The 26,996-nt window shown below is 54.3% G+C and overlaps 1 protein-coding gene across 1 annotated transcript in view; it reads right to left on the bottom strand.

Annotated features, from left to right (window-relative positions):
• The window catches only part of CFAP36 (cilia and flagella associated protein 36), a 115,245-nt gene that overhangs the window by 76,902 nt on the left and 11,347 nt on the right, over positions 1-26,996 (bottom strand). The window contains exon 2 of the mRNA XM_043511497.1: positions 18,036-18,100. Coding sequence (XP_043367432.1) covers positions 18,036-18,100 — 65 coding nt within the window. The remainder of the gene's footprint in view (positions 1-18,035; positions 18,101-26,996) is intronic.

Genomic DNA, 26,996 nt, shown 5'->3' with positions numbered 1-26,996 from the left:
TTAGGGGAATCTTCCCTCCCTTGTGCTGCCCCACCGTTACCCCCTCGAGTCCCTGAGCCATCGCCTCTGCCCCCTGACACAACCCCTGCTAGCCAGCCCCCGGATGATGCCATGGAGGGCTGGGCCCTAGTCCAGGGGAAGCGGGGCAAGCGGAAAGCTCGAGCTCCGCTCCTCCCATCTGATGCGGAGGCCCCCCGGAAGACCAGGAAGGGGGGCACCGATGCCGAGCCTTCCGCTCTACCCACGGGTGTGTTCACCCACCAGAGCCGGCTGGGGAAGACGTGGCAGCACCTGGAAGACGGTATCTCCCCTCCACGGGAGTCCCTCCCCTCCAAGACCCCGAGGCACCATCTGAAACCCAGTGTGCCCCAAAGTAACCATCGCGTCAGGTGCCGGCGGGGAGAATCCTGGGGTAGCGGAAAATAATTTCCCCTCTATATCTGAGGAGATCGAGGCCCTGGGTCTGACCCCGGTCACCCAGGGGGAGGACGATCCTATGCCAGCGGGCCTCGATCTGGGAGACTTCTTTCCAGCCCCCCTTTCCCCATACTCCCTCCCCCTAACCGTTGCTTCTGCTCCCACCTCCGAGGAGCCCCTGGACTCCTCCATCAACCCGGCTGCAGAAGGCACCCTGCTGAGAGCCACCGAGCCAGTTGAGGCGACGGCCAGTGCCACGCGGCTGGAACCTGAGTCACCAGGGGCATCCCTCGCTGGTGAGGAGCATTCGACCTCCTTTCCGGGAGAGGACCTACAGAAGAAAGTCCACCTCCTGATGCCGTGGCTGCCAAATCCACCAGACAGCTTGCGCCCGGCATCGGTGAGAGCCCTCTCCCGACCCAGAATCTCATCTCTTCCCCCTGCCCCTGCCCTTCTCCCGCCCACCTCCCGAAGATATTATTGCCACCCCTGGGACAGTCTCCTTCCCCTTTCCAACAGATGACTCCCAGGGAATGGCCTTTGTTGTTTGCCCGTCCCGACCCACCAGGGGCTGCTATCCTCCCTCCGCCGCCCCCTATCGCCCCAGCACTTCAGGTCATACCCATCAAGAGCCCCGTCGGGGGTCCGCACCCTGTCTGCCCGTCCCGCTGGGCCAGGGGGCTGTACCAAGGGCCCCATCGGGAAGCAACCAGACCATAACCCCAGCCCCCCATGCGCTGCGAGAGGAGTTGCGGGAGTTCCTAGAAGACGTCCGTGGCTCCCGCAACAAAGTCCAGCTTGCCCTCCAGCGATGGGGGACTTTAATCAAATCCTCCGGGCCGCAAGGGCCCTCATGGGGGAGGGGAAAAGGACCGGGAGACAGGGCGCCGCGGCCTACCAGCGGGGTCCGCCACTTCCGTGACTCCTTTACTCACCTACGGGGTGGGTCACGGACTGCTACGCGGCCCGCCGGGAGCCACGAGCATTCCCTGCTGGCGAGGATCCCCCCCAGCCCTCCTCATGGCACCCTTTACCATCGCAACATTGAACACCCGTGGCTGTAAGATGGGTCTCCGCAGGTCCCAGGTGCTCTCCTTCCTTCGAGAGGGGAGGTACTCTGTGGTTTTCCTGCAGGAGACCCATACGGATCCGACCGCCGAAGACAGCTGGCGGCTGGATTGGGGGGGACAGGGTCTACTTTAGCCACCTCACAGTTCATACGGGTGGAGTGGCGACCCTGTTCTCCCCCGACCTACGGCCCGAGGTGCTGGGGGTCGCCGAAGGCTGTGCCGGGTCGCTTGCTGCACCCTCCGGGTCCAAATGGAGGGGCTCGTAGTCAACCTCGTCAACATCTATGCCCCAGCAGCGAGCCCAGAGCGGCTGCAATTCTATCAGCAGGCATCCGCCTTCCTCGGCACCCTTGGATCCTCAGGAGTGCCTGGTCCTGGGAGGGGACTTTAACATCACCCTTGAGGAACGGGACCGCTCGGGGACCGAGAAGAGCCCGGCCGCCGTCGCCGTCCTCCAGGAGATAGTCGAACACCACTCCCTGGTGGACGTCTGGCGCGACCACCACCCGGATGACACTTCCACGTTCACCTTTGTCCGGGTGGAGGCCCATCGGTCGCGCCACTCCCGGTTGGACCGCATTTATTTATCACGCTTTCATCTTACACGAGCCCACTCCTCCAGCATCCGGCCGGCCCCATTTTCGACCATCACATAGCCACCGTGACAGCCTCCCTCTGCGCGGAGAGGCCGGGGCCGGCCTATTGGCATTTTAACAACAGCTTGCTGGAGGATGCGGGCTTCGTGGCGTCCTTCCGGGAGTTCTGGCTGGCCTGGCGAGGGCAGCGGCGTGCCTTCCCTCGGCACGGCGGTGGTGGGACGTAGGGAAGGTGCGCGCCCGGCTCTTCTGCCGTGACTACACCCGGGCACCAGCCGACGGAGGGATGCAGCGATAGAGCAGTTGGAACGGGAGGTCTTAGAGCTGGAGAGGCGTCTGGCCGCCAGCCCCGAGGATCCACCCCTCTGCGGAGAGTGCCGGGAGAAGCGGGAGGAGCTCCGGAGCCTCGAGGACCATCGGGCCCGGGGTGCCTTTGTTCGATCCCGCATCCGTCTCCTTCGGGAGATGGATTGCGGCTCCCGCTTCTTCTACGCCCTGGAAAAAAAGAGGGGGGCTAAGAAACATATCATCTGCCTACTGACTGAGGATGGCACCCCCCTCACGGATCCGGTGGAGATGTGCGAGAGGGCGAGAGACTTCTACGCAAGCCTTTTCTCCCCGGAGCCGACCGATCCTAACGCTTGCAGAGTGCTGTGGGAGGAGCTCCCGACGGTCAGCGTGGGCGACCGAGACCGGCTAGAGCTGCCTCTCACTCTGGCCGAGTTCTCGGAAGCCCTCCGTCGCATGCCCACCAATAAATCTCCGGGCATGGACGGGCTGACCGTGGAGTTCTACCGCGTGTTCTGGGACGTCCTGGGCCCAGACCTAGTCACCGTCTGGGCCGAGTCTTTGCAGAGCGGGGTCCTCCCTCTTTCGTGCAGGCGAGCCGTGCTCGCCTTATTGCCGAAGAAGGGGGACCTCCGCGATTTACGAAATTGGCGTCCCGTCTCGCTCCTCAGCACGGACTACAAAATCGTGGCAAAAGCCATCTCCCTGAGGCTAGGGTCCGTGCTGGCGGACGTGGTCCACCCAGACCAGACCTACACCGTCCCGGGCCGCAGTATCTTCGACAACCTCTATCTGGTCCGGGACCTATTGGAACTTGGGTGTAGGGATGGTCTGTCGTTCGCCCTCCTGTCCTTAGATCAAGAGAAGGCGTTCGACAGGATGGATCACGGGTATCTCCTGAGCACTCTGCAGGCATTTGGCTTCGGACCCAGATTTGTGAACTTTCTCCGGGTGCTGTACGCTTCCGCAGAGTGTCTGGTAAGACTCAACTGGACCCGACCGAACCGGTCAACTTCGGGCGAGGAGTACGGCAGGGGTGCCCCCTCTCAGGCCAGCTCTACGCTCTGGCGATCGAGCCCTTCCTCTGTCTCCTCCGAAGGAGGTTGACAGGGTTGGTGCTGAGGGAGCCGGAGCTGCGGCTGGTCCTGTCGGCGTACGCTGATGACGTGCTCCTCATGGTCCAGGACCCGGGCGACTTGGTGCGAGTGGAGGCTTGCCAGGCCATCTATTCAGCAGCCTCCTCCGCGCGGGTCAACTGGGTCAAGAGCTCTGGCTTGGTGGTAGGGGACTGGCGGCAGGCGAGCCCCCGCCCACCCGCGCTTCAAGCCATCCGGTGGAGCACGGGTCCGCTGCTCTATCTGGGCGTTTACCTTTCTGCCACGCATCCCTCTCCGCCGGAGAACTGGCAGAATTTAGAGGGCGGGGTGATAGAGCGGCTCCGGAAATGGACAGGACTGCTCCGGTGTCTCTCCCTTCGAGGGAGAGCGTTAGTGCTTAATCAACTAGTCCTGTCCATGCTTTGGTACCGGCTCAACACCCTGGTCCCAGCCCCGGCTTTCCTGACCAACCTGCGGACATCGATTCTGGAGTTCTTTTGGTCAGGACTGCACTGGGTCCCTGCAGGGGTTCTCCATCTACCTGTGGAGGAGGGAGGGCAGGGCCTCAAATGTCTGCTACTCAGGTCCATGTCTTCCGCCTCCAGACCCTGCAGAGGCTCCTTTATGGTGCAGGTAGTCCGGCGTGGAGCATACTGGCGCACGCCTTCCTGCGCCGCTTCCGAGGGCTCCGATACGACCGGCAGCTCCTTTATCTCCATCCGAGAGGTCTTCCGCGAGACCTCTCCGGGCTGCCGGTCTTCTACCAGGACCTCCTCCGGACCTGGAAACTCTTTACAACGAGCAGGTCCGTGGCGGCCACCGAGGGGCAGATCTCCTCGCGGAGCCCCTGCTACACAACCCCCAGCTCCGTTTGCAGGTGGCGGAGTCCCGCTCGGTGCGCCAGAGGTTGGTCCTGGCAGAGGTCACAAGAGTCGGAGACCTCCTGGACTATGACCGGGGAGACTGGCTGGATCCCCTAACCTTCGCTCAGCGCATGGGGCTTTCCAGACCTTGTACTCCCCGATGCATACTTCAGGAGGTGAAGGCCGCTTTGCCGCCCGCTGCTCGGGTTTATCTCGACCGGGTCCTGCACGAGGGCACGCCCCGCCCACCCACTACCCCAGGCCCGCCGGACCTTTTAATTGGACCCCTGCCCTGTGGACCCAACCGATCCCTTCACCCCTTCACTAGAAGCCGGCTGCACAAGATGCAGCCGGTCTGTTTTCAAACCGCGCCAAGAAAACATCTCTACACAGCTCGTGCTCCACACCCTTCACGCCCGCACCCTCGTGTCCCGCCCCGATACAAAATGGCGGGACCTCCTGCCACCTTTGGAGGGTGCAGAGCCCCGGTGGGCAGCCTATATTCCATCTTAGTCCCAAGCCCGCCGGGGATGTCAGTTGGCGGCTCCTTCACGGAGCCGTGAGCACGGGCGTGTACTTGGCGCGGTTCACCACAATCCCAGACACCTGCCCCTTTTGCGGCGTGAGGGATACCCTGGCACATGTCTACCTGGAGTGTGCCAGGCTGCAGCCCCTATTCCGGCTCCTCACCAATATCTTATTACGTTTTTGGTTGCACTTCTCCCCTCACCTTCTCATTTATGCACTCCCTATCCGTGGCCCCACAAAGTCCCGGGATCTCCTGGTCAACCTCCTCCTGGCCCTAGCTAAAATGGCCATCTACAAACCAGAGTGAGGAGGTTGGCCGATGGAGTCTCCTGTGACTGTAGGGGCCTATTTCCGATCCTCGGTCCGTTCACGTATCCGGGCAGAGTTCCTCTGGGCGGCGTCCTCTGACTCCCTTGACGCCTTTGAGGAGCAGTGGGCTCTGTCCGGGGTTCTCTGCTCGGTGTCCCCGTCCGGTTCCCTTCTTTTGACCCTTTGACCGCACTCCTGTCCCTGTTCTTTTATTAGTTGTCCCCCGGAATTATTTGGGTATCTAGGTCCTGTGGATCCCCCTTTTAGGCTGGGGGGGACCCTTTAGCAGTGGACGGGCTTCGCCCGCCCACTTCCCGGATCCCAATAAGACTGCTCTCCCATAGCCTTCTAGCTTGGAAGGAGGTGGGAAGCTGCTACTCCTGCTGCTACTAGGCCCTAAGCTCTCCCTGCTGCTCCAGCTGCTCCCCTGGCTGGGCCAGACACCCCCCATTCTCTGCTACTTGGCTGCTGGACCCCCCTCTCTCGGGTGCTGCTACTGCTGCAACTGCAGCCCCGGGGGGGGGGGGGCTGCTAGCCCACTCCCCAGAGAGGAGGAGTGAGGGACCCCAGCCACTGCTGTTGTGGATACCACCACCACCAGCACCACCACCTGAGAGGGGTCCATTCTGCCTGCCTGGACCACCACCTGGAGTTCCTGGAGCTGCTGCTGCTGCTGCTGCTGCAGAGGCCGCTGCCTGGAGCTGCTGAAGCCCGAGGAGGAGAAGAAGAGGATCATCTGCCAGTGGGGCAGCACCTAGAGACTTCGCAGACCACCGTGGAGGGGGCCCTAAGACTGAGTAATTTCCAAACTGTGCTCTTGTGGTGGGGGTTTTGACTGTGTTTGTAGGGACACCGGGGGTGTGGTGTGGAGCTGCCCCCCGATCCATCTGTGTGTCCCCCCCAACCCCCACACTATTACCACCACCGCTGCCCCCTCCACCACCCCCACTGGCTGTATACCATCTGCCTCAGCTCCCTGCCTCTGGACTCAGCTGCTTGCTTGGCTTGCCACGCCCTATTTCCACCCTTTGGGCCAGAAGCAGCAGCCAGCTAAAAAAGACTTGTGCAAGTGCACATGGGCACATGTGCCCCCCCCGGACTGCCTACCCCCAGCTTTGCCCTTTACTATCTGCCCCATTTGCCACTTGCTTTGCCTCCTCTTTTGCTCCAGCCCCCCTTACTAGCTTCAGTTTGTTTGCCTGCCCCGCCCATTTCCTTCTGCAGCCTTTGTTTGTTTGCCCCGCCCCAGCCTCTGAAGCTAGCCCCTTGGTTTCCCTGTTCTACCCCCAGACCGCTTAGCCCCTCGCTCCATGTGCCCATGCCCCCTCCCATGCGCTTGTGCAACTCCCCATTTCAGTTGCAACCCTCTTCACTGCACCTTCAATGTTGTTGAATCCCGCCCCCCATAGTGCACCAAGAGGAGCCGGAATTTCCACCTTGTGTCGGTGACTGACCCCTAACCCCTGATTGCCCCCCGTTCAGCCCACCCCTTTTGGCGCCCTCCTCCCCTGCCTGCAGCCTAGCGGGAGGAGTGGTCGACCTGCTTCCCCTCTCCCCTCCTCCTTTTGGTGTCCCCCTTTCCTCCTTGTTCATGATGGCGGGGGATGAGCCGGGCGAGACCCTCTCCAGTAGCCCGAGCTCCTCCCTCCCCCGCCTGCCCCTCTGTCACCCCCCCAAGCTTCTACGTCCGCTGCCAAACCATCTGCCATCACCCCCGCTGGGGCACCAGCAGCGACGGGCACCGGGGTGACCTCCACTGCTGCCACGTCTATCACGCCCTCAGATTCGGGGGGAGTCCCCCAAGCCGGTGGGAAGGGCCAGGGGAAGAAGAAGGGGAAGGGCCCTGCAAAAAAGACCAGGCCCTCCATGGCAGGGGCTGCTCCCAATGCCCCGGCCCCATCTCCAGCTGGTGCGCCCCTCCCCGCTGTTCACTCCACCAGCTCTGCAGGTATCCCTCCCCTGGCCCCCAGAGCATACGCTCAGGTGGCGGCAGCCCCCCCGCCTGCCGCGACATCATTTCTCCAGCTCACCGCCTCCACTACCATCTATAGCGTCCGGGGCCCCTTTCTCACCAGGACCAGGAAGCACGGCATCCGTTGCCTCCTGGTGCCCGCCTCGCCACACGTGGAGATCTATGTGCAGGCGTTGGCGAGGGTGGTGGGGCCTACGGCCATTGTGGCAGACTCCAAAATGTATGGCAAGGTCGTCTTCTTCTTAACATCGGAGGCCGCCGCCCAGGAGGCGGTGGAGAAGGGCCTGGCTGTAGGGGGCGTTTTTCTCCCCATAGAGCCGCTAGAGGACCTGGGCGTCCACCTGGTCCTGACCTCCGTTCCTCCCTTTCTCCCTTATGCCGCCCTGTTACCTGCCCTTTCTACCTTGGGGAAGCCCATCTCTGTCATCAGCCCTCTCCCGTTGGGCTGCAAAGACCCCGCCCTCCGTCACGTCCTCTTGTTCCGCCGGCTAGTGCAGCTTCAACTGCCTCCAGCGGCGCGTGACGGAGATGCACTGGAGGAGTCCTTCCTAGTCCCCTACCAGGGGGCCCGTTACCGGGTGCATTACTCCACGGGGGAGGTCCGGTGCTACCTCTGCCGGGCGATGGGGCACCTTCGGAGGGACTGCCCCCTGGCCCGGGAAGGAGGGGCATCCTGGGCCCCCGAGCCCCGGCGGGGCACTGGCCCCGTCATCACCGACACCCCTGGCTGCCCGGCACCCAAAACCACCCCCCCTCCTTCCCAGTCCACCATTGCTCCTGCTCAGGCCCAAGGGGCACCTCCCCAACTATGCCCAGACGAGTGGGAGAACCCCGCCCCCACTGTTTGCAATCTGGTGGGGCCTGTGGAGGAGGGTGCGGCAGGGACACCACCAAGCATGGGAGAGGGCCCGCCCCAAGGGGAATTTTCCCTCCCTTGTGCTGCCCCAACATTACCCCCTCGAGTCCCTGAGCCATCGCCTCTGCCCCCTGACACAACCCCTGCTAGCCAGCCCCGGATGATGCCATGGAGGGCTGGGCCCTAGTCCAGGGGAAGCGGGGCAAGCGGAAGGCTCGAGCTCCGCTCCTCCCATCTGACGCGGAGGCCCCCCGGAAGACCAGGAAGGGGGGCACCGATGCCGAGCCTTCCGCTCTACCCACAGGTGTGTTCCACCCACCAGATCCGGCTGGGGAAGACGTGGCAGCACTGGAAGGCGGTATCTCCCCTCCACGGGAGTCCCTCCCCTCCAAGACCCCCGAGGCACCATCTGAAACCCCAGTGTGCCCCAAAGTAACCATCGCGTCAGGTGCCGGCGGGGAGAATCCTGGGGTAGGGAAAACAATTTCCCCTCTATATATGAGGAGATCGAGGCCCTGGGTCTGACCCCGGTCACCCAGGGGGAGGACGATCCTATGCCAGCGGGCCTCGATCTGGGCGACTTCTTTCCAGCCCCCCTTTCCCCATAGTCCCTCCCCCTAACCGTTGCTTCTGCTCCCACCTCCGAGGAGCCCCTGGACTCCTCCATCAACCCGGCTGCAGAAGGCACCCCGCTGAGAGCCGCCGAGCCAGTTGAGGCGACGGCCAGTGCCACGCAGCTGGAACCTGAGCCACCAGGGGCATCCCTCGCTGGTGAGGAGCATTCGACCTCCTTTCCGGGAGAGGACCCTACAGAAGAAAGTCCACCTCCTGATGCCGTGGCTGCCAAATCCACCAGACAGCTTGCGCCCGGCATCGGTGAGAGCCCTCTCCCGACCCAGACTCTCACCTCTACCCCTGCCCCTGCCCTTCTCCCGCCCACCTCCCGAGATATTATTGCCACCCCTGGGACAGTCTCCTTCCCCTTTCCAACAGATGACTCCCAGGGAATGGCCTTTGTGTTTGCCCGTCCCGACCCACCAGGGGCTGCTATCCTCCCTCCGCCGCCCCCTATCGCCCCAGCATTCAGGTCAACCCATCAAGAGCCCCGTCGGGGGTCCGCACCCTGTCTGCCCGTCCCGCTGGGCCAGGGGGCTGTACCAAGGGCCCCATCGGGAAGCAACCAGACCATAACCCCAGCCCCCCATGCGCTGCGAGAGGAGTTGCGGGAGTTCCTAGAAGACGTCCGTGGCTCCCGCAACAAAGTCCAGCTTGCCCTCCAGCGATGGGGGGACTTTAATCAAATCCTCCGGGCCGCAAGGGCCCTCATGGGGGAGGGGAAAAGGACCGGGAGACAGGGCGCCGCGGCCTACCAGCGGGTCCGCCACTTCCGTGACTCCTTACTCACCTACGGGGTGGGTCACGGACTGCTACGCGGCCCGCCGGGAGCCACGAGCATCCTGCCGGCGAGGATCCCCCCCAGCCCTCCTCATGGCACCCTTTACCATCGCAACATTGAACACCCGTGGCTGTAAGATGGGTCTCCGCAGGTCCCAGGTGCTCTCCTTCCTTCGAGAGGGGAGGTACTCTGTGGTTTTCCTGCAGGAGACCCATACGGATCCGACCGCCGAAGACAGCTGGCGGCTGGATTGGGGGGACAGGGTCTACTTTAGCCACCTCACAGTTCATACGGGTGGAGTGGCGACCCTGTTCTCCCCCGACCTACGGCCCGAGGTGCTGGGGGTCGCCGAGGCTGTGCCGGGTCGCTTGCTGCACCTCCGGGTCCAAATGGAGGGGCTCGTAGTCAACCTCGTCAACATCTATGCCCCAGCAGCGAGCCCAGAGCGGCTGCAATTCTATCAGCAGGCATCCGCCTTCCTCGGCACCTTGGATCCTCAGGAGTGCCTGGTCCTGGGAGGGGACTTTAACATCACCCTTGAGGAACGGGACCGCTCGGGAACCGAGAAGAGCCCGGCCGCCGTCGCCGTCCTCCAGGAGATAGTCGAACACCACTCCCTGGTGGACGTCTGGCGCGACCACCACCCGGATGACACTTCCACGTTCACCTTTGTCCGGGTGGAGGCCCATCGGTCGCGCCACTCCCGGTTGGACCGCATTTATTTATCACGCTTTCATCTTACATGAGCCCACTCCTCCAGCATCCGGCCGGCCCCATTTTCTGACCATCACATAGCCACCGTGACAGCCTCCCTCTGCGCGGAGAGGCCGGGGCCGGCCTATTGGCATTTTAACAACAGCTTGCTGGAGGATGCGGGCTTCGTGGCGTCCTTCCGGGAGTTCTGGCTGGCCTGGCGAGGGCAGCGGCGTGCCTTTCCCTCGGCACGGCGGTGGTGGGACGTAGGGAAGGTGCGCGCCCGGCTCTTCTGCCGTGACTACACCCGGGGCACCAGCCGACGGAGGGATGCAGCGATAGAGCAGTTGGAACGGGAGGTCTTAGAGCTGGAGAGGCGTCTGGCCGCCAGCCCCGAGGATCCACCCCTCTGCGGAGCGTGCCGGGAGAAGCGGGAGGAGCTCCGGAGCCTCGAGGACCATCGGGCCCGGGGTGCCTTTGTTCGATCCCGCATCCGTCTCCTTCGGGAGATGGATTGCGGCTCCCGCTTCTTCTACGCCCTGGAAAAAAAGAGGGGGGCTAAGAAACATATCATCTGCCTACTGACAGAGGATGGCACCCCCCTCACGGATCCGGTGGAGATGTGCGAGAGGGCGAGAGCCTTCTACGCAAGCCTTTTCTCCCCGGAGCCGACCGATCCTAACGCTTGCAGAGTGCTGTGGGAGGAGCTCCCGACGGTCAGCGTGGGCGACCGAGACCGGCTAGAGCTGCCTCTCACTCTGGCCGAGTTCTCGGAAGCCCTCCGTCGCATGCCCACCAATAAATCTCCGGGCATGGACGGGCTGACCGTGGAGTTCTACCGCGTGTTCTGGGACGTCCTGGGCCCAGACCTAGTCACCGTCTGGGCCGAGTCTTTGCAGAGCGGGGTCCTCCCTCTTTCGTGCAGGCGAGCCATGCTCGCCTTATTGCCGAAGAAGGGGGACCTCCGCGATTTACGAAATTGGCGTCCCGTCTCGCTCCTCAGCACGGACTACAAAATCGTGGCAAAAGGATCTCCCTGAGGCTAGGGTCCGTGCTGGCGGACGTGGTCCACCCAGACCAGACCTACACCGTCCCGGGCCGCAGTATCTTCGACAACCTATATCTGGTCCGGGACCTATTGGAACTTGGGTGTAGGGATGGTCTGTCGTTCGCCCTCCTGTCCTTAGATCAAGAGAAGGCGTTCGACAGGATGGATCACGGGTATCTCCTGAGCACTCTGCAGGCATTTGGCTTCGGACCCAGGTTTGTGAACTTTCTCCGGGTGCTGTACGCTTCCGCAGAGTGTCTGGTAAGACTCAACTGGACCCTGACCGAACCGGTCAACTTCGGGCGAGGAGTACGGCAGGGGTGCCCCCTCTCAGGCCAGCTCTGCGCTCTGGCGATCGAGCCCTTCCTCTGTCTCCTCCGAAGGAGGTTGACAGGGTTGGTGCTGAAGGAGCCAGAGCTGCGGCTGGTCCTGTTGGCGTACGCTGATGACGTGCTCCTCATGGTCCAGGACCCGGGCGACTTGGTGCGAGTGGAGGCTTGCCAGGCCATCTATTCAGCAGCCTCCTCCGCGCGGGTCAACTGGGTCAAGAGCTCTGGCTTGGTGGTAGGGGACTGGTGGCAGGCGAGCCCCCGCCCACCCGCGCTTCAAGCCATCCGGTGGAGCACGGGTCCGCTGCTCTATCTGGGCGTTTACCTTTCTGCCACGCATCCCTCTCCGCCGGAGAACTGGCAGAATTTAGAGGGCGGGGTGATAGAGCGGCTCCGGAAATGGACAGGACTACTCCGGTGCCTCTCCCTTCGAGGGAGAGCGTTAGTGCTTAATCAACTAGTCCTGTCCATGCTTTGGTACCGGCTCAACACCCTGGTCCCGGCCCCGGCTTTCCTGACCAACCTGCGGACATCGATTCTGGAGTTCTTTTGGTCAGGACTGCACTGGGTCCCTGCAGGGGTTCTCCATCTACCTGTGGAGGAGGGAGGGCAGGGCCTCAAATGTCTGCTTACTCAGGTCCATGTCTTCCGCCTCCAGACCCTGCAGAGGCTCCTTTATGGTGCAGGTAGTCCGGCGTGGAGCATACTGGCGCACGCCTTCCTGCGCCGCTTCCGAGGGCTCCGATACGACCGGCAGCTCCTTTATCTCCATCCGAGAGGTCTTCCGCGAGACCTCTCCGGGCTGCCGGTCTTCTACCAGGACCTCCTCCGGACCTGGAAACTCTTTACAACGAGCAGGTCCGTGGTGGCCACCGAGGGGGCAGATCTCCTCGCGGAGCCCCTGCTACACAACCCCCAGCTCCGTTTGCAGGTGGCGGAGTCCCGCTCGGTGCGCCAGAGGTTGGTCCTGGCAGAGGTCACAAGAGTCGGAGACCTCCTGGACTATGACCGGGGAGACTGGCTGGATCCCCTAACCTTCGCTCAGCGCATGGGGCTTTCCAGACCTTGTACTCCCCGATGCATACTTCAGGAGGTGAAGGCCGCTTTGCCGCCCGCTGCTCGGGTTTATCTCGACCGGGTCCTGCACGAGGGCACGCCCCGCCCACCCACTACCCCAGGCCCGCCGGACCTTTTAATTGGACCCCTCCCCCGTGGACCCAACCGATCCCTTCACCCCTTCACTAGAAGCCGGCTGCACGAGATGCAGCCGGTCTGTTTTCAAACCGCGCCAAGAAAACATCTCTACACGCTCGTGTTCCACACCCTTCACGCCCGCACCCTCGTGTCCCGCCCCGATACAAAATGGCGGGACCTCCTGCCTCCTTTGGAGGGTGAAGAGCCCCGGTGGGCCAGCCTATATTCCATCTTAGTCCCAAAGCCCGCCGGGGATGTCAGTTGGCGGCTCCTTCACGGAGCCGTGAGCACGGGCGTGTACTTGGCGCGGTTCACCACAATCCCAGACACCTGCCCCTTTTGCGGCGTGAGGGATACCCTGGCACATGTCAACCTGGAGTGTGCCAGGCTGCAGCCCCTATTCCGGCTCCTCACCAATATCTTATTACGTTTTTGGTTGCACTTCTCCCCTCACCTTCTCATTTATGCACTCCCTATCCGTGGCCCCACAAAGTCCCGGGATCTCCTGGTCAACCTCCTCCTGGCCCTAGCTAAAATGGCCATCTACAAAACCAGAGTGAGGAGGTTGGCCGATGGAGTCTCCTGTGACTGTGGGGCCTATTTCCGATCCTCGGTCCGTTCACGTATCCGGGCAGAGTTCCTCTGGGCGGCGTCCTCTGACTCCCTTGACGCCTTTGAGGAGCAGTGGGCTCTGTCCGGGGTTCTCTGCTCGGTGTCCCCGTCCGGTTCCCTTCTTTTGACCCTTTGACCGCACTCCTGTCCCTGTTATTTTATTAGTTGTCCCCCGGAATTTTTTGGGTATCTAGGTCCTGTGGATCCCCCTTTTAGGCTGGGGGGGACCCTTTAGCAGTGGACGGGCTTCGCCCGCCCACTTCCCGGATCCCAATAAGACTGCTCTCCCATAGCCTTCTAGCTTGGAGGGAGGTGGGAAGCTGCTACTCCTGCTGCTGCTAGGCCCTAAGCTCTCCCTGTTGCTCCAGCTGCTCCCCTGGCTGGGCCAGACACCCCCCACCCTGTTCTCTGCTACCTGGTTGCTGGACCCCCCACTCTTGGGTGCTGCTACTGCTCCAACTGCAGCCCTCGGGTGGGGAGGGGGCTGCTAGCCCACTCCCCAGAGAGGAGTGAGGGACCCCAGCCACTGCTGTTGTGGATACCACCACCACCACCACCACCTGAGAGGGGTCCATTCTGCCTGCCTGGACTACCACCTGGAGTTCCTGGAGCTGCTGCTGCTGCAGAGGCTGCTGCCTGGAGCTGCTGAAGCCCAAGGAGGAGAAGAAGAGGATCATCTGCCAGTGGGGCAGCACCTAGAGACTTTGCAGACCACCGTGGAGGGGGCCCTAAGACTGAGTAATTTTTAAACTGTGCTCTTGTGTTGGGGGTTTTGATTGTGTTTGTAGGGACACGGGGGTTTGGCGTGGAGCTGCCCCCCGATCCATCTGTGTGTCCCCCCCAACCCCCACCATTATTACCACCACCGCTGCCCCCTCCACCACCCCCACTGGCTGTATACCATCTGCCTCAGCTCCTGCCTCTGGACTCAGCTGCTTGCTTGGCTTGCCACACCCTATTTCCACCCTTTGGGCCAGAAGCAGCAGCCAGCTAAAAAAGACTTGTGCAAGTGCACATGGGCACATGTGCCCCCCCCGGACTGCCTACCCCCCCAGCTTTGCCCTTTACTACCTGCCCCATTTGCCACTTGCTTTGCCTCCTCTTTTGCTCCAGCCCCCCTTACTAGCTTCAGTTTGTTTGCCTGCCCCGCCCATTTCCTTCTGCAGCCTTTGTTTGTTTGCCCCACCCCAGCCTCTGAAGCTAGCCCCTTGGTTTCCGTTCTACCCCCAGACCGCTTAGCCCCTCGCTCCGTGTGCCCATGTCCCCTCCCATGCACTTGTGCAATTCCCCATTTTAGTTGCAACCCTCTTCACTGCACCCTCAATGTTGTTGTATCCCCCCCTCCCGTAGTGCACCAAGAGGAGCCGGAATTCCACCTTGTGTGGGTGACTGACCCCTAACCCCTGATTGCCCCCCGTCCAGCCTACCCCTTTTAGCGCCCTCCTCCCCTGCCTGCAGCCTAGCGGGGAGGAGTGGTCGACCTGCTTCCCCTCTCCCCTCCTCCTTTCGGTGTCCCCCTTTTCCTCCTTGCTCATGATGGCGGGGGATGAGATGGGTGAGACTGCTCCAGCAGCCCGAGCTTCCCCTCCCCCACCTACCCCTCCGTCACCCCCCCAAGCTTCTACCTCCGCTGCCGAACCATCTGCCATCGCCCCTGCTGGGGCACCAGCAGCGACGGGCACCGGGGTGACCTCCACTACTGCCACGTCTCTCACCCCCTCAGATTCGGGAGGAGTTCCCCCAGCCGGCGGGAAGGGCCAGGGGAAGAAGAAGGGGAAGGGCCCCGCTAAAAAGACCAGGCCCTCCATGGCAGGGGCTGCCCCCAATGCCCCGGCCCCATTTCCAGCTGGGGCACCCCTCCCCGCTGTTCCCTCCACCAGTTCTACAGGTGTCCCTCCCCTGGTCCCCATAGCATACGCCCAGGTGGCGGCAGCACCCCCGCCTGCCGCTACATCATTTCTCCAGCCCACCGCCTCCGCTACCATATATAGCGGCCGGGGCCCCTTTCCCACCATGACCAGGAAGCACGGCGTCCGTTGCCTCCTGGTGCCCGCCTCGCCCCACGTGGAGACCTATGTGCGGGCATGGGCGAGGGTGGTGGGGCCCACGGCCACTGTGGCGGCCTCCAAAATGTATGGCAAGGTCGTCTTCTTCTTAGCATTGGAGGCCGCCGCCCCGGAAGCGGTGGAGAAGGGCCTGGCGGTGGGGGGCGTGTTCGTCCTCTTAGAGCCGCTAGAGGACCTGGGCATCTGCCTGGTCCTGACCTCCGTCCCTCCCTTTCTCCCCAATGCCGCCCTGTTACCCGCCCTTTCTATCTTGGGGAAGCCCATCTCTGTCATCAGCCCTCTCCTGTTGGGCTGCAAAGACCCCATCCTCCGTCACGTCCTCTCCTTCCGCCAGCAAGTGCAGCTTCAACTGCCGCCGGCGGCGTGTGACGGAGAGACACTGGAGGGGTCCTTCCTAGTCCCCTACCAGGGGGCCCATTACCGGGTGCATTATTCCACGGGGGAGGCCCGGTGCTACCTCTGCCGGGCGATGGGGCACGTCCGGAGGACTGCCTCCTGGCCCGGGAAGGAGGGGCATCCAGGACCCCCGAGCCCCAGCAGGGCACCGGCCCAGTCATCGCCGACGCCCCTGGCTGCCCGGCGTCCGAAACCGCCCCTCCTCCTTCCCAGTCCGCCATTGCTCCCGCTCAGGCCCAAGGGGCACCTCCCCAACTATGCCCAGACGAGTGGGACCCCGCCCCCGCTGTTTGCAATCTGGCGAGGCCTGTGGAGGAGGGTGCGGCAGGGACACCGCCAAGCATGGGAGAGGGCCCGCCCCAAGGGGAATCTTCCCTCCTTTGTGCTGCCCCACCGTTACCCCCTCGAGTCCCTGAGCCATCGCCTCCGCCCCCTGACACAACCCCTGCTAGCTAGCCCCTGGATGATGCCATGGAGGGCTGGGGAAGCGGGGCAAGCGGAAGGCTCGAGCTCCGCTCCTCCCATTGACGCGGAGGCCCCCCGGAAGACCAGGAAGGGGGGCACTGATGCCGAGCCTTCCGCTCTACCCACAGCTGTGTTCCATCCAACAGAGCCGGCTGGGGAAGACGTGGCAGCACTGGAAGGCAGTATCTCCCCTCCACGGGAGTCCCTCCCCTCCAAAACCCCCGAGGCACCATCTGAAACCCCAGTGTGCCCCGAAGTAACCATCGCGTCAGGTGCCGGCGGGGAGAATCCTGGGGTAGCGGAAAACAATTTCCCGTCTATATATGAGGAGATCGAGGCCCTGGGTCTGACCCCGGTCACCCAAGGGGAGGATGATCTTATGCCAGCGGGCCTCGATTTGGGCGACTTCACTCCAGCCCCCCTTTCCCCATGTTCCCTCCCCCTAACCATTGCTTCTGCTCCCACCTCTGAGGAGCCCCTGGACTCCTCCATCAACCCGGCTGCAGAGGGCACCCCGCTGAGAGCCGCCAAGCCAGTTGAGGCGACGGCCAGTGCCACGCGGCTGGAACCTGAGCCACCAGGGGCATCCCTCGCTGGTGAGGAGCATTCGACCTCCTTTCCGGGAGAGGACCCTACAGAAGAAAGTCCACCTCCTGGTGCCGTGGCTGCCAAATCCACCAGAGAGCTTGCGCCCGGCCTCAGTGAGAGCCCTCTCCCAACCCAGACTCTCACCTCTACCCCTGCCCCTGCCCTTATCCCGCCCACCTCCTGAGATATTATTGCCACCCCTGGGACTGTCTCCTTCCCCTTTCCAACAGATGACTCTCAGAGAGTGGCTTTTGTGTTTACCCGTGAAACAAGTGAACAAGTGAAACAAGAGGGTTGGAAATTATATAAATCACCCTCACCTGAAATGCTGTGTTCAGTTCTAGTCACCCTAGCTCAAAAAAATAAGGAAGTCAGAGACAGGCTCTGAAAATAATGAGTTATGCAAAGATTTCCAGAACAAAAAAGATTGAAAAGTCTGGTATTTTTTAGTTTACACAAATAAGATGATTCATGAGAGGTAAACAAAATAATAAAGTTTTAAAAGGGTAAATCAGCTCTTCCAGTTATCCTCTCATAATACAAGAACAAGGAAATATTCAATTAAGTTTAAAAGCAACAAATTTAAAATTGATAAAGAAAATACATACTTCATAATGCATAATTCACTTGTAGAACTCACTGTCACAAGATATCACTAAGGCCAAAAATTTGGGAGGATTCAGAAAATAATTCTTTATTTACAGAAATAGTGAAGACATACACAGTTACATTAAGTAGAATAAACTGTTTTTAGACAGTTTATGAACCTTCACACTTCAGGGTATAAGTCAACTACTAAGGCTTAGGTTTAGGAAGAAATTTCACCTATGAGTTAGTGGACAAAAATGGAATAATCATGAGGTTCTCACATATTCCCCTGACACATCTGGTACAGGCCATTGTCAGAGACAAGAGACTGGACTAAATGAACTACTGCTGATCCAATATGCCCATACTTATGCTCCAGATTCCTACACCCTAACCAGCCCTCTCTCCCCTTTAATCTGCTACTATGGTTTTTTGAATGTTCAATCATTAGATTTTGTAAATGGTTACTTCCAGTTTTTGTAAAAATTACAAGTGTATGGTTGGTTGCTACAAGGGGAACAGACTCCTCCCTGGAGCTTGGAAGTTTTGGCAGCATGATGCGGAATATTCGGTTGGATTTGGAATACTTCACTTAAAATATTTATTTTTAAATTACAGTACAAATTTCTTATAAGATTAAATGCAATTGGTGAATAATACTCACCAGAGCTTTGTACTCCTGATGAATCTCTGTATAGGACAACTTGCTTTCTTCTTCATCATCAAAAACTGAAATTAAAAAACGAACAAACTTGACTTTTCTTAAAAATATATATGTCAATAGTACAAAGAGTATTTCAAGTATTGAAATATTAAAGTTAATGACCTTCAATTAAACGAAGCCCTAATTTAAAAAGTAAGATCTGCCTATTACAAAAGGTAATATATATTTAACCTCAAGTAACGTATGCAGCCATGGCCCCAAACCATCCAGGGATAGAATGATACACAGGAATATCATAGTTTGCCAACTGCTAGAAAAATGTTATGACAGTGGTAAACTGCAGAAAAACCCACAGATTATAAATATTTATTGTATTCAGATAGATAACAGTTGGGAAGAGTAAGTTCAATATGCCCAGTTTCCAATTATCAAGAAAATGTATGGCATGATTTGCAATACAACTCACACACTGTTTGCTCTAAGACTTTATAGAATCATAGAATGATAGAATATCAGGGTTGAAAGGGATCTCAGGAGGCCATCTAGTCCAACCCCCTGCTCAAAGCAGGATCAATCCCCAACTAAATCATCCCAGACAGGGCTTTGTCAAGCCTGACCTTAAAAACCTCTAAGGAAGGAGATTCCACCACCTCCCTAGGTAACGCATTCCAGTGCTTCACCACCCGCCTAGTGAAAAAGGTTTTCCTAATAGCCAACCTAAACCTCCCCCACTGCAACTTGAGACCATTACTCTTTATTCTATCATCTGCTACCACCGAGAACAGTCTAGCTCCATCCTCTTTGGAACGCCCTTTCAGATAGTTGAAAGCAGCTATCAAATCCCCCCCTCATTCTTCTCTTCTGCAGACTAAATAATCCCAGTTCCCTCAGAAGTCATGTTCTCCAGTCCCCTAATCATTTTTGTTGCCCTCTGCTGGACTCTTTCCAATTTTTCCACATCCTTCTTGTAGTGTGGGACCCAAAACTGGACCTGCTCCATGATTTTTCCAGGGACTGATAGAAACCTAGTGCCTTGGATTTGTGGTAACCATGAATGTCATGTTTGAGAATAGGTGTAGATGTGTTTTGATGAAGGCCAGTTTGAGCCAGTCTTGAATTTAACAAGTTGCATTGTAGAAAAACCCTTCTCATATAATGCATGTTTTGAAATTTCATCCATCAATACCTCCAAATCTAAGATGAAAATTTATTTTGAAGACTCTGCATTGATAACACTGAATGAGGTATCCTTTTTATCAAACTTAACAATGATTCACTGCTCTTGCATCATGAAGCTATATCTGTGTTGTCATCACACATTCGCACCAATGCTTTTGAACCTTGTCTGAAGAGCTCTGGATCTTATCTGACAAAATGACATCCCCTACCTAATGGAGCATTAACCTGAATATGAAACACTACAGAACAATGTGACGGTCTATACTATTATGTTCACTACTTTTCCAAGACTCTGACAAATTTTGTACAAAGTATACTATACGGGTTTTCATTAGAAAAGTCAGTCTGTTAAATAATGCCCCAATAAAATGTGTGGCAATATTGTATGTAAAGTTACAAGATTCTACTGTATAAATTGTTATAACATGCCCAAAGTTGAGAAAAGCAGGCCCAAACCAGTTTTTCAGAGACAAAGACAAGCAGACACCTCAGCTAGGTGTTAAAGGGCTATCACCTGCTTAAGCAGCCATTCTCTAGCAACAAGACAGTGTAAACAAGAAATTTACATTTCATCACAGGGATAGTTCAACTCTCATGTCCACAACAGACTGTGTCCATGACTCAGCAAGGATGTTTCTAGCACAATAAATTGAATTATAAAGAGGGGACTTCATTCCTCCTCCTCTGCTCATGACATCAATGAATAGCTGAAGGACACTGAACTAAGGGGGTGAGTCCTAGGCTGAAAGGAGACCCAGCCAGTAAAATTTACTGCAGCATATGATGAGGAAAATCTTCGCTTTGAATTCTGTTAGTTTGTTAAATTAGCCACTAGCTTGCGTTTTAATCTTTTGTAACCAATCCTGATTTATGCATCATCTTGTAATCACTTAAAAACTCTTATGTAGTTAATAAACTTATTTTATTGTTTTATCTTAACCCTTGTGTTTGGAGTAAAGTGTGTGAAAATCCATTTCGGATAACAAGGCTGGTGCATTACCATTTTCCTTTGATGAAATGGACTTTCTATGAACCTGTACTGTTCAAAAGGGTACTGAGCTAAGTTCCCTCCAAGCTGCGCAGCTGGGTGGCTGCCCAGCATGCTATCAAATGCCGCACACTTCAGGCACAGCAGTTCAGGTGCCCCTCCCCACACTGCCATGCTGCTCCTGCCCTCTGCCTTGGAGCTGCTCCCGGAAACCTCCTGCTTGCAGCGCAGAGCAGGGAGGGAGGGGGCACTGATGTCAGGGTGTCCTCATCCCCCTGCCCCTATACAGAGCAGGAGAAGGGGACACGACAGGGCCCAGGATGGAGGGAGCTTGCTGGCAGCTGCTGCTGTGTCTGAACATGCTGATCTACTTAAAGTGAGGGCAGCATACTTACAGGGACAATGCGCGTCTCTGTCACACACACACACACACTCATGTCTTTCACACTCACCTCCCAACATACTTGTATTATTTTTGTTGTATTATTGTTGTAGTTGTTACTTCTTGATACTTGTTTGAAAGAGTTTTATTTTAGTTTTTTGCCTCGTCTATGCATTTCGTAATTTTTATTTCTCTCTTACGCTTAAATTTAATTCTTTGAGAAGTGAGTTCTAAAATGCCTAAACTGTCCTGGCTGGAGTAATTATCCCTATGGTAACTTTTTAAAAATATACTGTATATTGCATCAAGGTTTTTGGTTTCTACTGATGGCGCACATCCGCACATTATCTTGATATGGTGCACATAACAAAATTCATTCCACACATGGATGAAAAAAAAAAACAGAGGGAACACTGGTGCTGAGCAATACAAGACACACATTTCTAAGGGACAAGGCTGGGACTAGGAATTTGCAGGCGTCACCCTATATGTAATTCATGAGTGGCTGGCCAGAGCATTCATGTAACATAGCTGAGAGTGATTTTAAATGTTGAAGGCTATGTGAACAGGCCAGGAGTAAAGCAGTATAAAAGGCATCCCAGGCTAGAGTAGTAAAGGGACATAGTTGTTCAAAAGTCCAGACGGTACCTTGGGGAATGAGAAAGATAATAGAAGGGTGAAACTATTAGGTTCAAATTCTTCCAAACAGAAATAGTCCTCATTTGCATAGTACAACTTATTTGTTGTAGGCATTTGATAGCAGACTTCAACTACCTGAAATGGGGTTCCAAAGAGGATGGAGCTCAGCTGTTCTCAGTGGTGGCCGATGACAGAACAAGGAGCAATGGTCTAAAGTTGCAGTGGGGGAGGGCTAGATTGGATATTGGGAAACACTATTTCACTAGGAGGGTGGTGAAGCACTGGAATGGGTTACCTAAGGAGGTGGTGGAATCTCTATCCTTAGAGGTTTTTAAGGCCTGGGTTGATAAAGCCCTGGCTGGGATGATTAAGTTGCGGTTGGTCCTGCTTTGAGCAGGAGGTTGGACTAGATTGCCTCCTGAGGTCTCTGCCAACCCTAATCTTCTATGATTCTAGTATTCTCAACAATATCAGCTTTGACTGAGCAGAGGCCTGGTTGAACAGTGTCCCAAACACAGAGCTTCAATTTTGGGGTGCAGTTCACCAGTCTCAAGCCCTGAAGAATTAAAACTACTTGTGCCAAGGTGATGAAGTATATTGATGCTTTAACAAGGAGACTGGAGCTCACTGGTGCTTCAGACTGATGATGCAGTTTTGTATCAGTACCTCCTACCTTAAACTCTATGATCACAATGTGTCCTACACTTCAAAGATGGTTCTATGTCAACATGTAGGTTTCAGATTTGAAGACAGTATTGTGCCAATGTCTTAAATTTCAATGACTTCCTGAGTAAAATCCTCATTTAACAGGCAAAGATGCAAAAGCATACTTTACATGTTAGATCAGGAATTCACTTCAAGGTCTCTGAAGCAATCCAGGCTGACATACAGTTTGGATTTACAACAGTCTCATTTGGAGTTTTCAGGAAACACCACTCACCTTAACTTCCATGGTTTCAATGTGTCCTGTGTGAAAAAGCTACTCTATGTTCACAAGAATACTTCAGATTTAGAGACTGTTCTACACAGAAAAGTTGAACCTCAGTACTTCCCTGCATCAAAGTCTCCCTACCAGTTAGAGATACAAAACTGCACTTCAGATGTTGGATCAGGCATTCCACGTCAGGGAAGATGCCTTTCAAGCAATCAAGGCTGAGAACAGTTTGTACTTAAAAGAGTCTCATTTTGAAGCCTCAGAAGATGTGAATCACTCCACTCTCTCCAGAGTCCAACTTGGTGAAATGCCTTCAGGACAAGAGATGCCCCAATGCAACTCTAAAGCACTCTTCACTTTCAAATATCATTTCAAATTTAATCTAAAAGAGAAAGCAAGAGACAAAAATAAATACAAACTGTTTCCAGGAGCCAAGAGAAGGAGCTGAAGCTAGAAATCAATATCGTCAAACGTCCCTTATAGGCTATTGATGCACTGAACAGTGAAGGAATATCTACAATAAGTCTTATCTTCAATAAGTGCTGGAAATAAGGTCAACAACCCTGTGATGGGGTGTACATATTCCACACTAGACCAAGTTGGGAAGGTGATAACTACCTGCAAAGGGAGCCAAAAAGAGGGCTTGTCCCACCCTAGAGAACTTATGTAGCCTACCAATTGCAGAAAGAAGGTTCCCATCTTGGCTCATGAGGGCAGGTATTTAACCAGGAAAGGGAATAACTGTGTGGGGTGGGCTGGGTCTTAGTTTCTCAGAGGGAAGTATCCTGTTTCTGGGGAAACTACCAGAGCCAGGCAGCTCTCAGGCTTTTCTCTGAATAGATGGCCTGAAGATCCTGAAATGAGGACTACTTTATTCATGCCAGAGATGGTGTCTTGCCATATTTTCTGGTGCAGATTGCTGTTTGTGCTCCTCCCAATACCAGAAAGAAACAGAGCCAGGAGACTTCCCAGACAAAGATGAGCTTGAGGACCTGGAGAACCTGGGAGACAAATTGCTTTATCTCTGCTAGAAGATGGAACTCTTCACTAAGGACTCTCAGATCAGATGGATTATTTTCCTTTTATTTTGACAATTCAGAATAAAATCATAGAAGCAAGCAAGCATTTCAAGAAAACTTAATAGAACCTCAAAAGAAAGTACCTCTTGGGAGCTACAGCCTCAGTCAAGGTGCCATTACTCTGTTGCACCCTGGACAGTAAGATGGAAATATGTGCCCAGCAACAGAGGGACTACCAAAATGAGTCTTACACTTAGTTATAATAGTTGCAGGTTTACAATAGTTCACACAGACTTTCTGAAATAAAACAGGATCCATATTATTTAGCAACACTGGGTAATGGGGCTTAAGAATATAGCCTTGGGACATCCCTTGCTTGTACTTGAAGCCAGTAAATCCCTCAAGAGTTAATGAAAGAGTTGCTCCCTGCTCCTGTTCTTAGAAGGGAAGAAAGGCTGCTAATCAACTACGTAAGATTTAAATACTGAATTGTGAAGTTATAGAAACTACTAAGAGCGGTTAATAATTAAACTAATACTAATACTCCCCCCTCCACCCCTTTGGAGTCTATCATACTTCTGACAAGCTAAGATGCATTCAGAAAAATCCTGGAGTTAAAAGGCAGGTTTCATCAAGACTATGGTTGCTTCACTGAATTACAGAATTAAAAAGTCAGATGAACCTGACATTTCATTAGTACTGTACAGCTATAAATAAAAGAGAGTTGCCTAGAAGTACTTCTGAAAGCTTTAGAAATCTCAGACAAGCCTGTAATACATATAGATGCACACAACACAGAGCTATACATAAGTGACGAATTATACTTCTAATGGATCTGTGACTACCCCACCATCATTCTGTCCACTAATTAACCTCTGCTGTAATTACAATCAACTTTCCAAACAGCTAGAAAGTTATCTCCTCTCTTCCCAATTTATACTGGCCTGTGTCCCAAGGCAAACCATAGCCTCTTTGGACAAGTGAATGGCTTAAAGTCTCGGTCTACCACACAGAATTAAAAATGAGTGCACATCGCTGTCAGATGCTTATATATCAGATGTTATGAGAGATAAAAGGGAGCTGCAGCTAGGACCTCCAAGGGCCTGAGCTGTGCAACATCTTGTATAACAATATGTAGAATAGTCAGCACTAGGTCAGAGTGCAGGTCACAGTGACAAAAGATACGGAAGCAGTCAGTGCTTCAGCCCTGTTTGCAATGTCTCAGACATATGACATGAAGGTCTGATATTGAAAAGTTTAATGGATTTCTGTGCCTTATTGACAGAACCAGATCAGACATCATCAGACAGATGCTTAAATATAGAAGTGTTATCTTAAGTCAGTTTGTTAGCAATGATAAATTTCCCTCCCTTGAACCCTTGTATAGTTGGACATTGACTAAAATTTTCAGATTTAGGTATCTTAAATTAGACACCAAATCTATATTTACTCACAAATAAAAGTGCTTTTTTTCCCTTGGGGGGTTGAACACATCTGAAAAATCTAATGACTTTTATATATGTGCCTAAACATGGATTTAGGTATCCAATGCTGGGCACTAAGTTGAAATACAAGGTGGGCGAGACAAGATCTTTTATTGGAACAACTTCTGTTGGTGAGAGAGACAAGGAGTGGTTTCCCCAGGAATTGGAATGGGGGGTTTTTTGTGGTTTTTTTTTTTTAATATACAGGAGGATGAGGGCAGATGAGGGGTGAGACCAGGAGGGTGAATGTGGGTTGTACAGCACCATAGTAAAAACTGAAAAATGTTTCACAACCATTTTATTAATTTTAACTCATGTTTTAAAATCATCACAGAAATTAAAGCTGGTTACTCAAGTCTATTATGAAGCACTACATCTACATTCTTCTTGGTTTCTTGTAATTTCGCACAACGCTGTTAATGAACTTCTCAAATGCAGTGCATTAATCTTTGGTGGCTTCTTGTGCATCCGGTACTTCCAGTCCTTCATGATATACTCATGATCAGGCAGAAGGCAACTTCTTTTAGAACACAAAATTATATTCAATGAGGAAAAAGAACGCTCAACTTCAGCTATTGTGACTGGGAGTAGCAAGAGATTAATTCCTAATTCTTTCATTCCGGGAAACATAGCATAAATATTGAGTCGAACCGCTAGTGATGATAAAAGGTTGATGTCAAATCTTCATACATTCGTCGTATGATATTTCACTCTGTGTTCAAATTCTCTATTCTGTCCTGATCACATAGCAGCCCCACTGCTGGTAGTGCCTCACTCCACTCAACTGTCGATATTTTATAAGACAGGCATCTGTAAAACTATGTAGAGGTTGAGCAGAATCCAGAAGTCGCTGTTGTAGATTTTTAAGAATCAAGTCTATTTACTTTTTCAGCTGGCTTAACAAACGCTTCTTGTCCTCTTCACTTAAGGATTCAATATAAGTGCCTTCATTAGTCAACTTCAGGACTGAAGTCTTTGCTTCTAGTATGTTTTCAATGGATAGCTCTGATTGATCCAAGTGTAGCATCTATTACTGGACAAAGATCTTCTAGTATTATAGCAGATGCCTGGATGACATTGTTTAATGACCCAAGTAGACTTACAAGAGAGAGAATGGCTATAGTTCTCTGAACTTAGCACCAGTCTCACTACTTAGATCGGTCCCATCTCAGTAGATACTTTCCAAAGCCAATAACAGTTGCTGTAACTTTAAGACAACAGCCAAGTGTCATTCAAGAGAAAGTCAGTGGATTTTCCCAGGTTGGACTAATTTCAACTTCAGTTCCAGTATATCTGCTATTTTTTCCAAGATGTTTTACTCCTTTTGGACTCTTGCTGAAAAAAAAAAGAGTATAACAAAATAAATACATGGCCTTTTTAATGTCTTTTGAAGATTCTGCAACTCGGACCATTGCTAGTTGGAGTAGATGGCCTCCGCAATGTGTATAGGAGAGATTAAGGTTATGCTTTTCTATAAGCAAATCTGCACTCCACTGTGTCTTCTGGAGAAGTTTGCAACTCCATCAAATACACAAGCAGCCATCTGTTTGGGGTTCAATTTACAAGCATTTAACTCTTCTAAGAGGTGGGTTGTCACAGATGCAGCCAGTGTGTCTCCTAGAACCTGAACATCTAGAAGTGCAGCTATTGGCCTAGCACTGACATCAAGAAGTCATTGTGTGTGTTATAATACTTGATGCCCATTTGCACTGGTGCATTCATCAGCCATGTACTCACATATTTTGGATGTGGTGAAAGAGTTCTTCAATATTTCAACTGCTGAGTCTTTCACTGTTGCACCACATGCTTCTAACCAATCAGTTAAGTTTCTTGCAGAAAAATAGTGACCATTTGCTGGTCTTGTTCGGAACCAGTGTTTGATTTAAGGATTAACAAGTGACAATGCACTTAACATTGGCCTCCAGTTTGTACAGTGTGGTATCTCTTGCTTAACTAGACTGGTTTATAATGTTTTCTGCCTGGCCATTCAATCCAGAGGCATGATGTTTTGCACTCTTTCCATGTAGGTTGTCAGTATTGGCTTTGCTGATTGGTCTGGCAAACCAAACTCCTCCACTTTTACTACATAAATCCATCATACTCCCACATCTTGAATACTGTATGCAGTTCTGGCCACCCCATCACAAAAAAGATATATTGGAATTTGAAAAGATACAAAGAAGGGCAACTAAAATGATTAGGGGTATGGAACAGATTCCATATGAGGAGAGATTAAAAAGACTGGGATTTTCAGATTGGAAAAGAAACGACTAAGAGGGGATACAACAGCAGACTATAAAATCTTGACTGGTATGAAGAAAGTGTGTAAGGAAATG

The sequence above is a fragment of the Dermochelys coriacea genome, chromosome 3 (genome assembly GCF_009764565.3).
Source record: "Dermochelys coriacea isolate rDerCor1 chromosome 3, rDerCor1.pri.v4, whole genome shotgun sequence".
In the NCBI taxonomy this organism is placed as follows: Eukaryota; Metazoa; Chordata; order Testudines; family Dermochelyidae; genus Dermochelys; species Dermochelys coriacea.
This window is presented reverse-complemented; position numbering and strand designations above follow the sequence as displayed.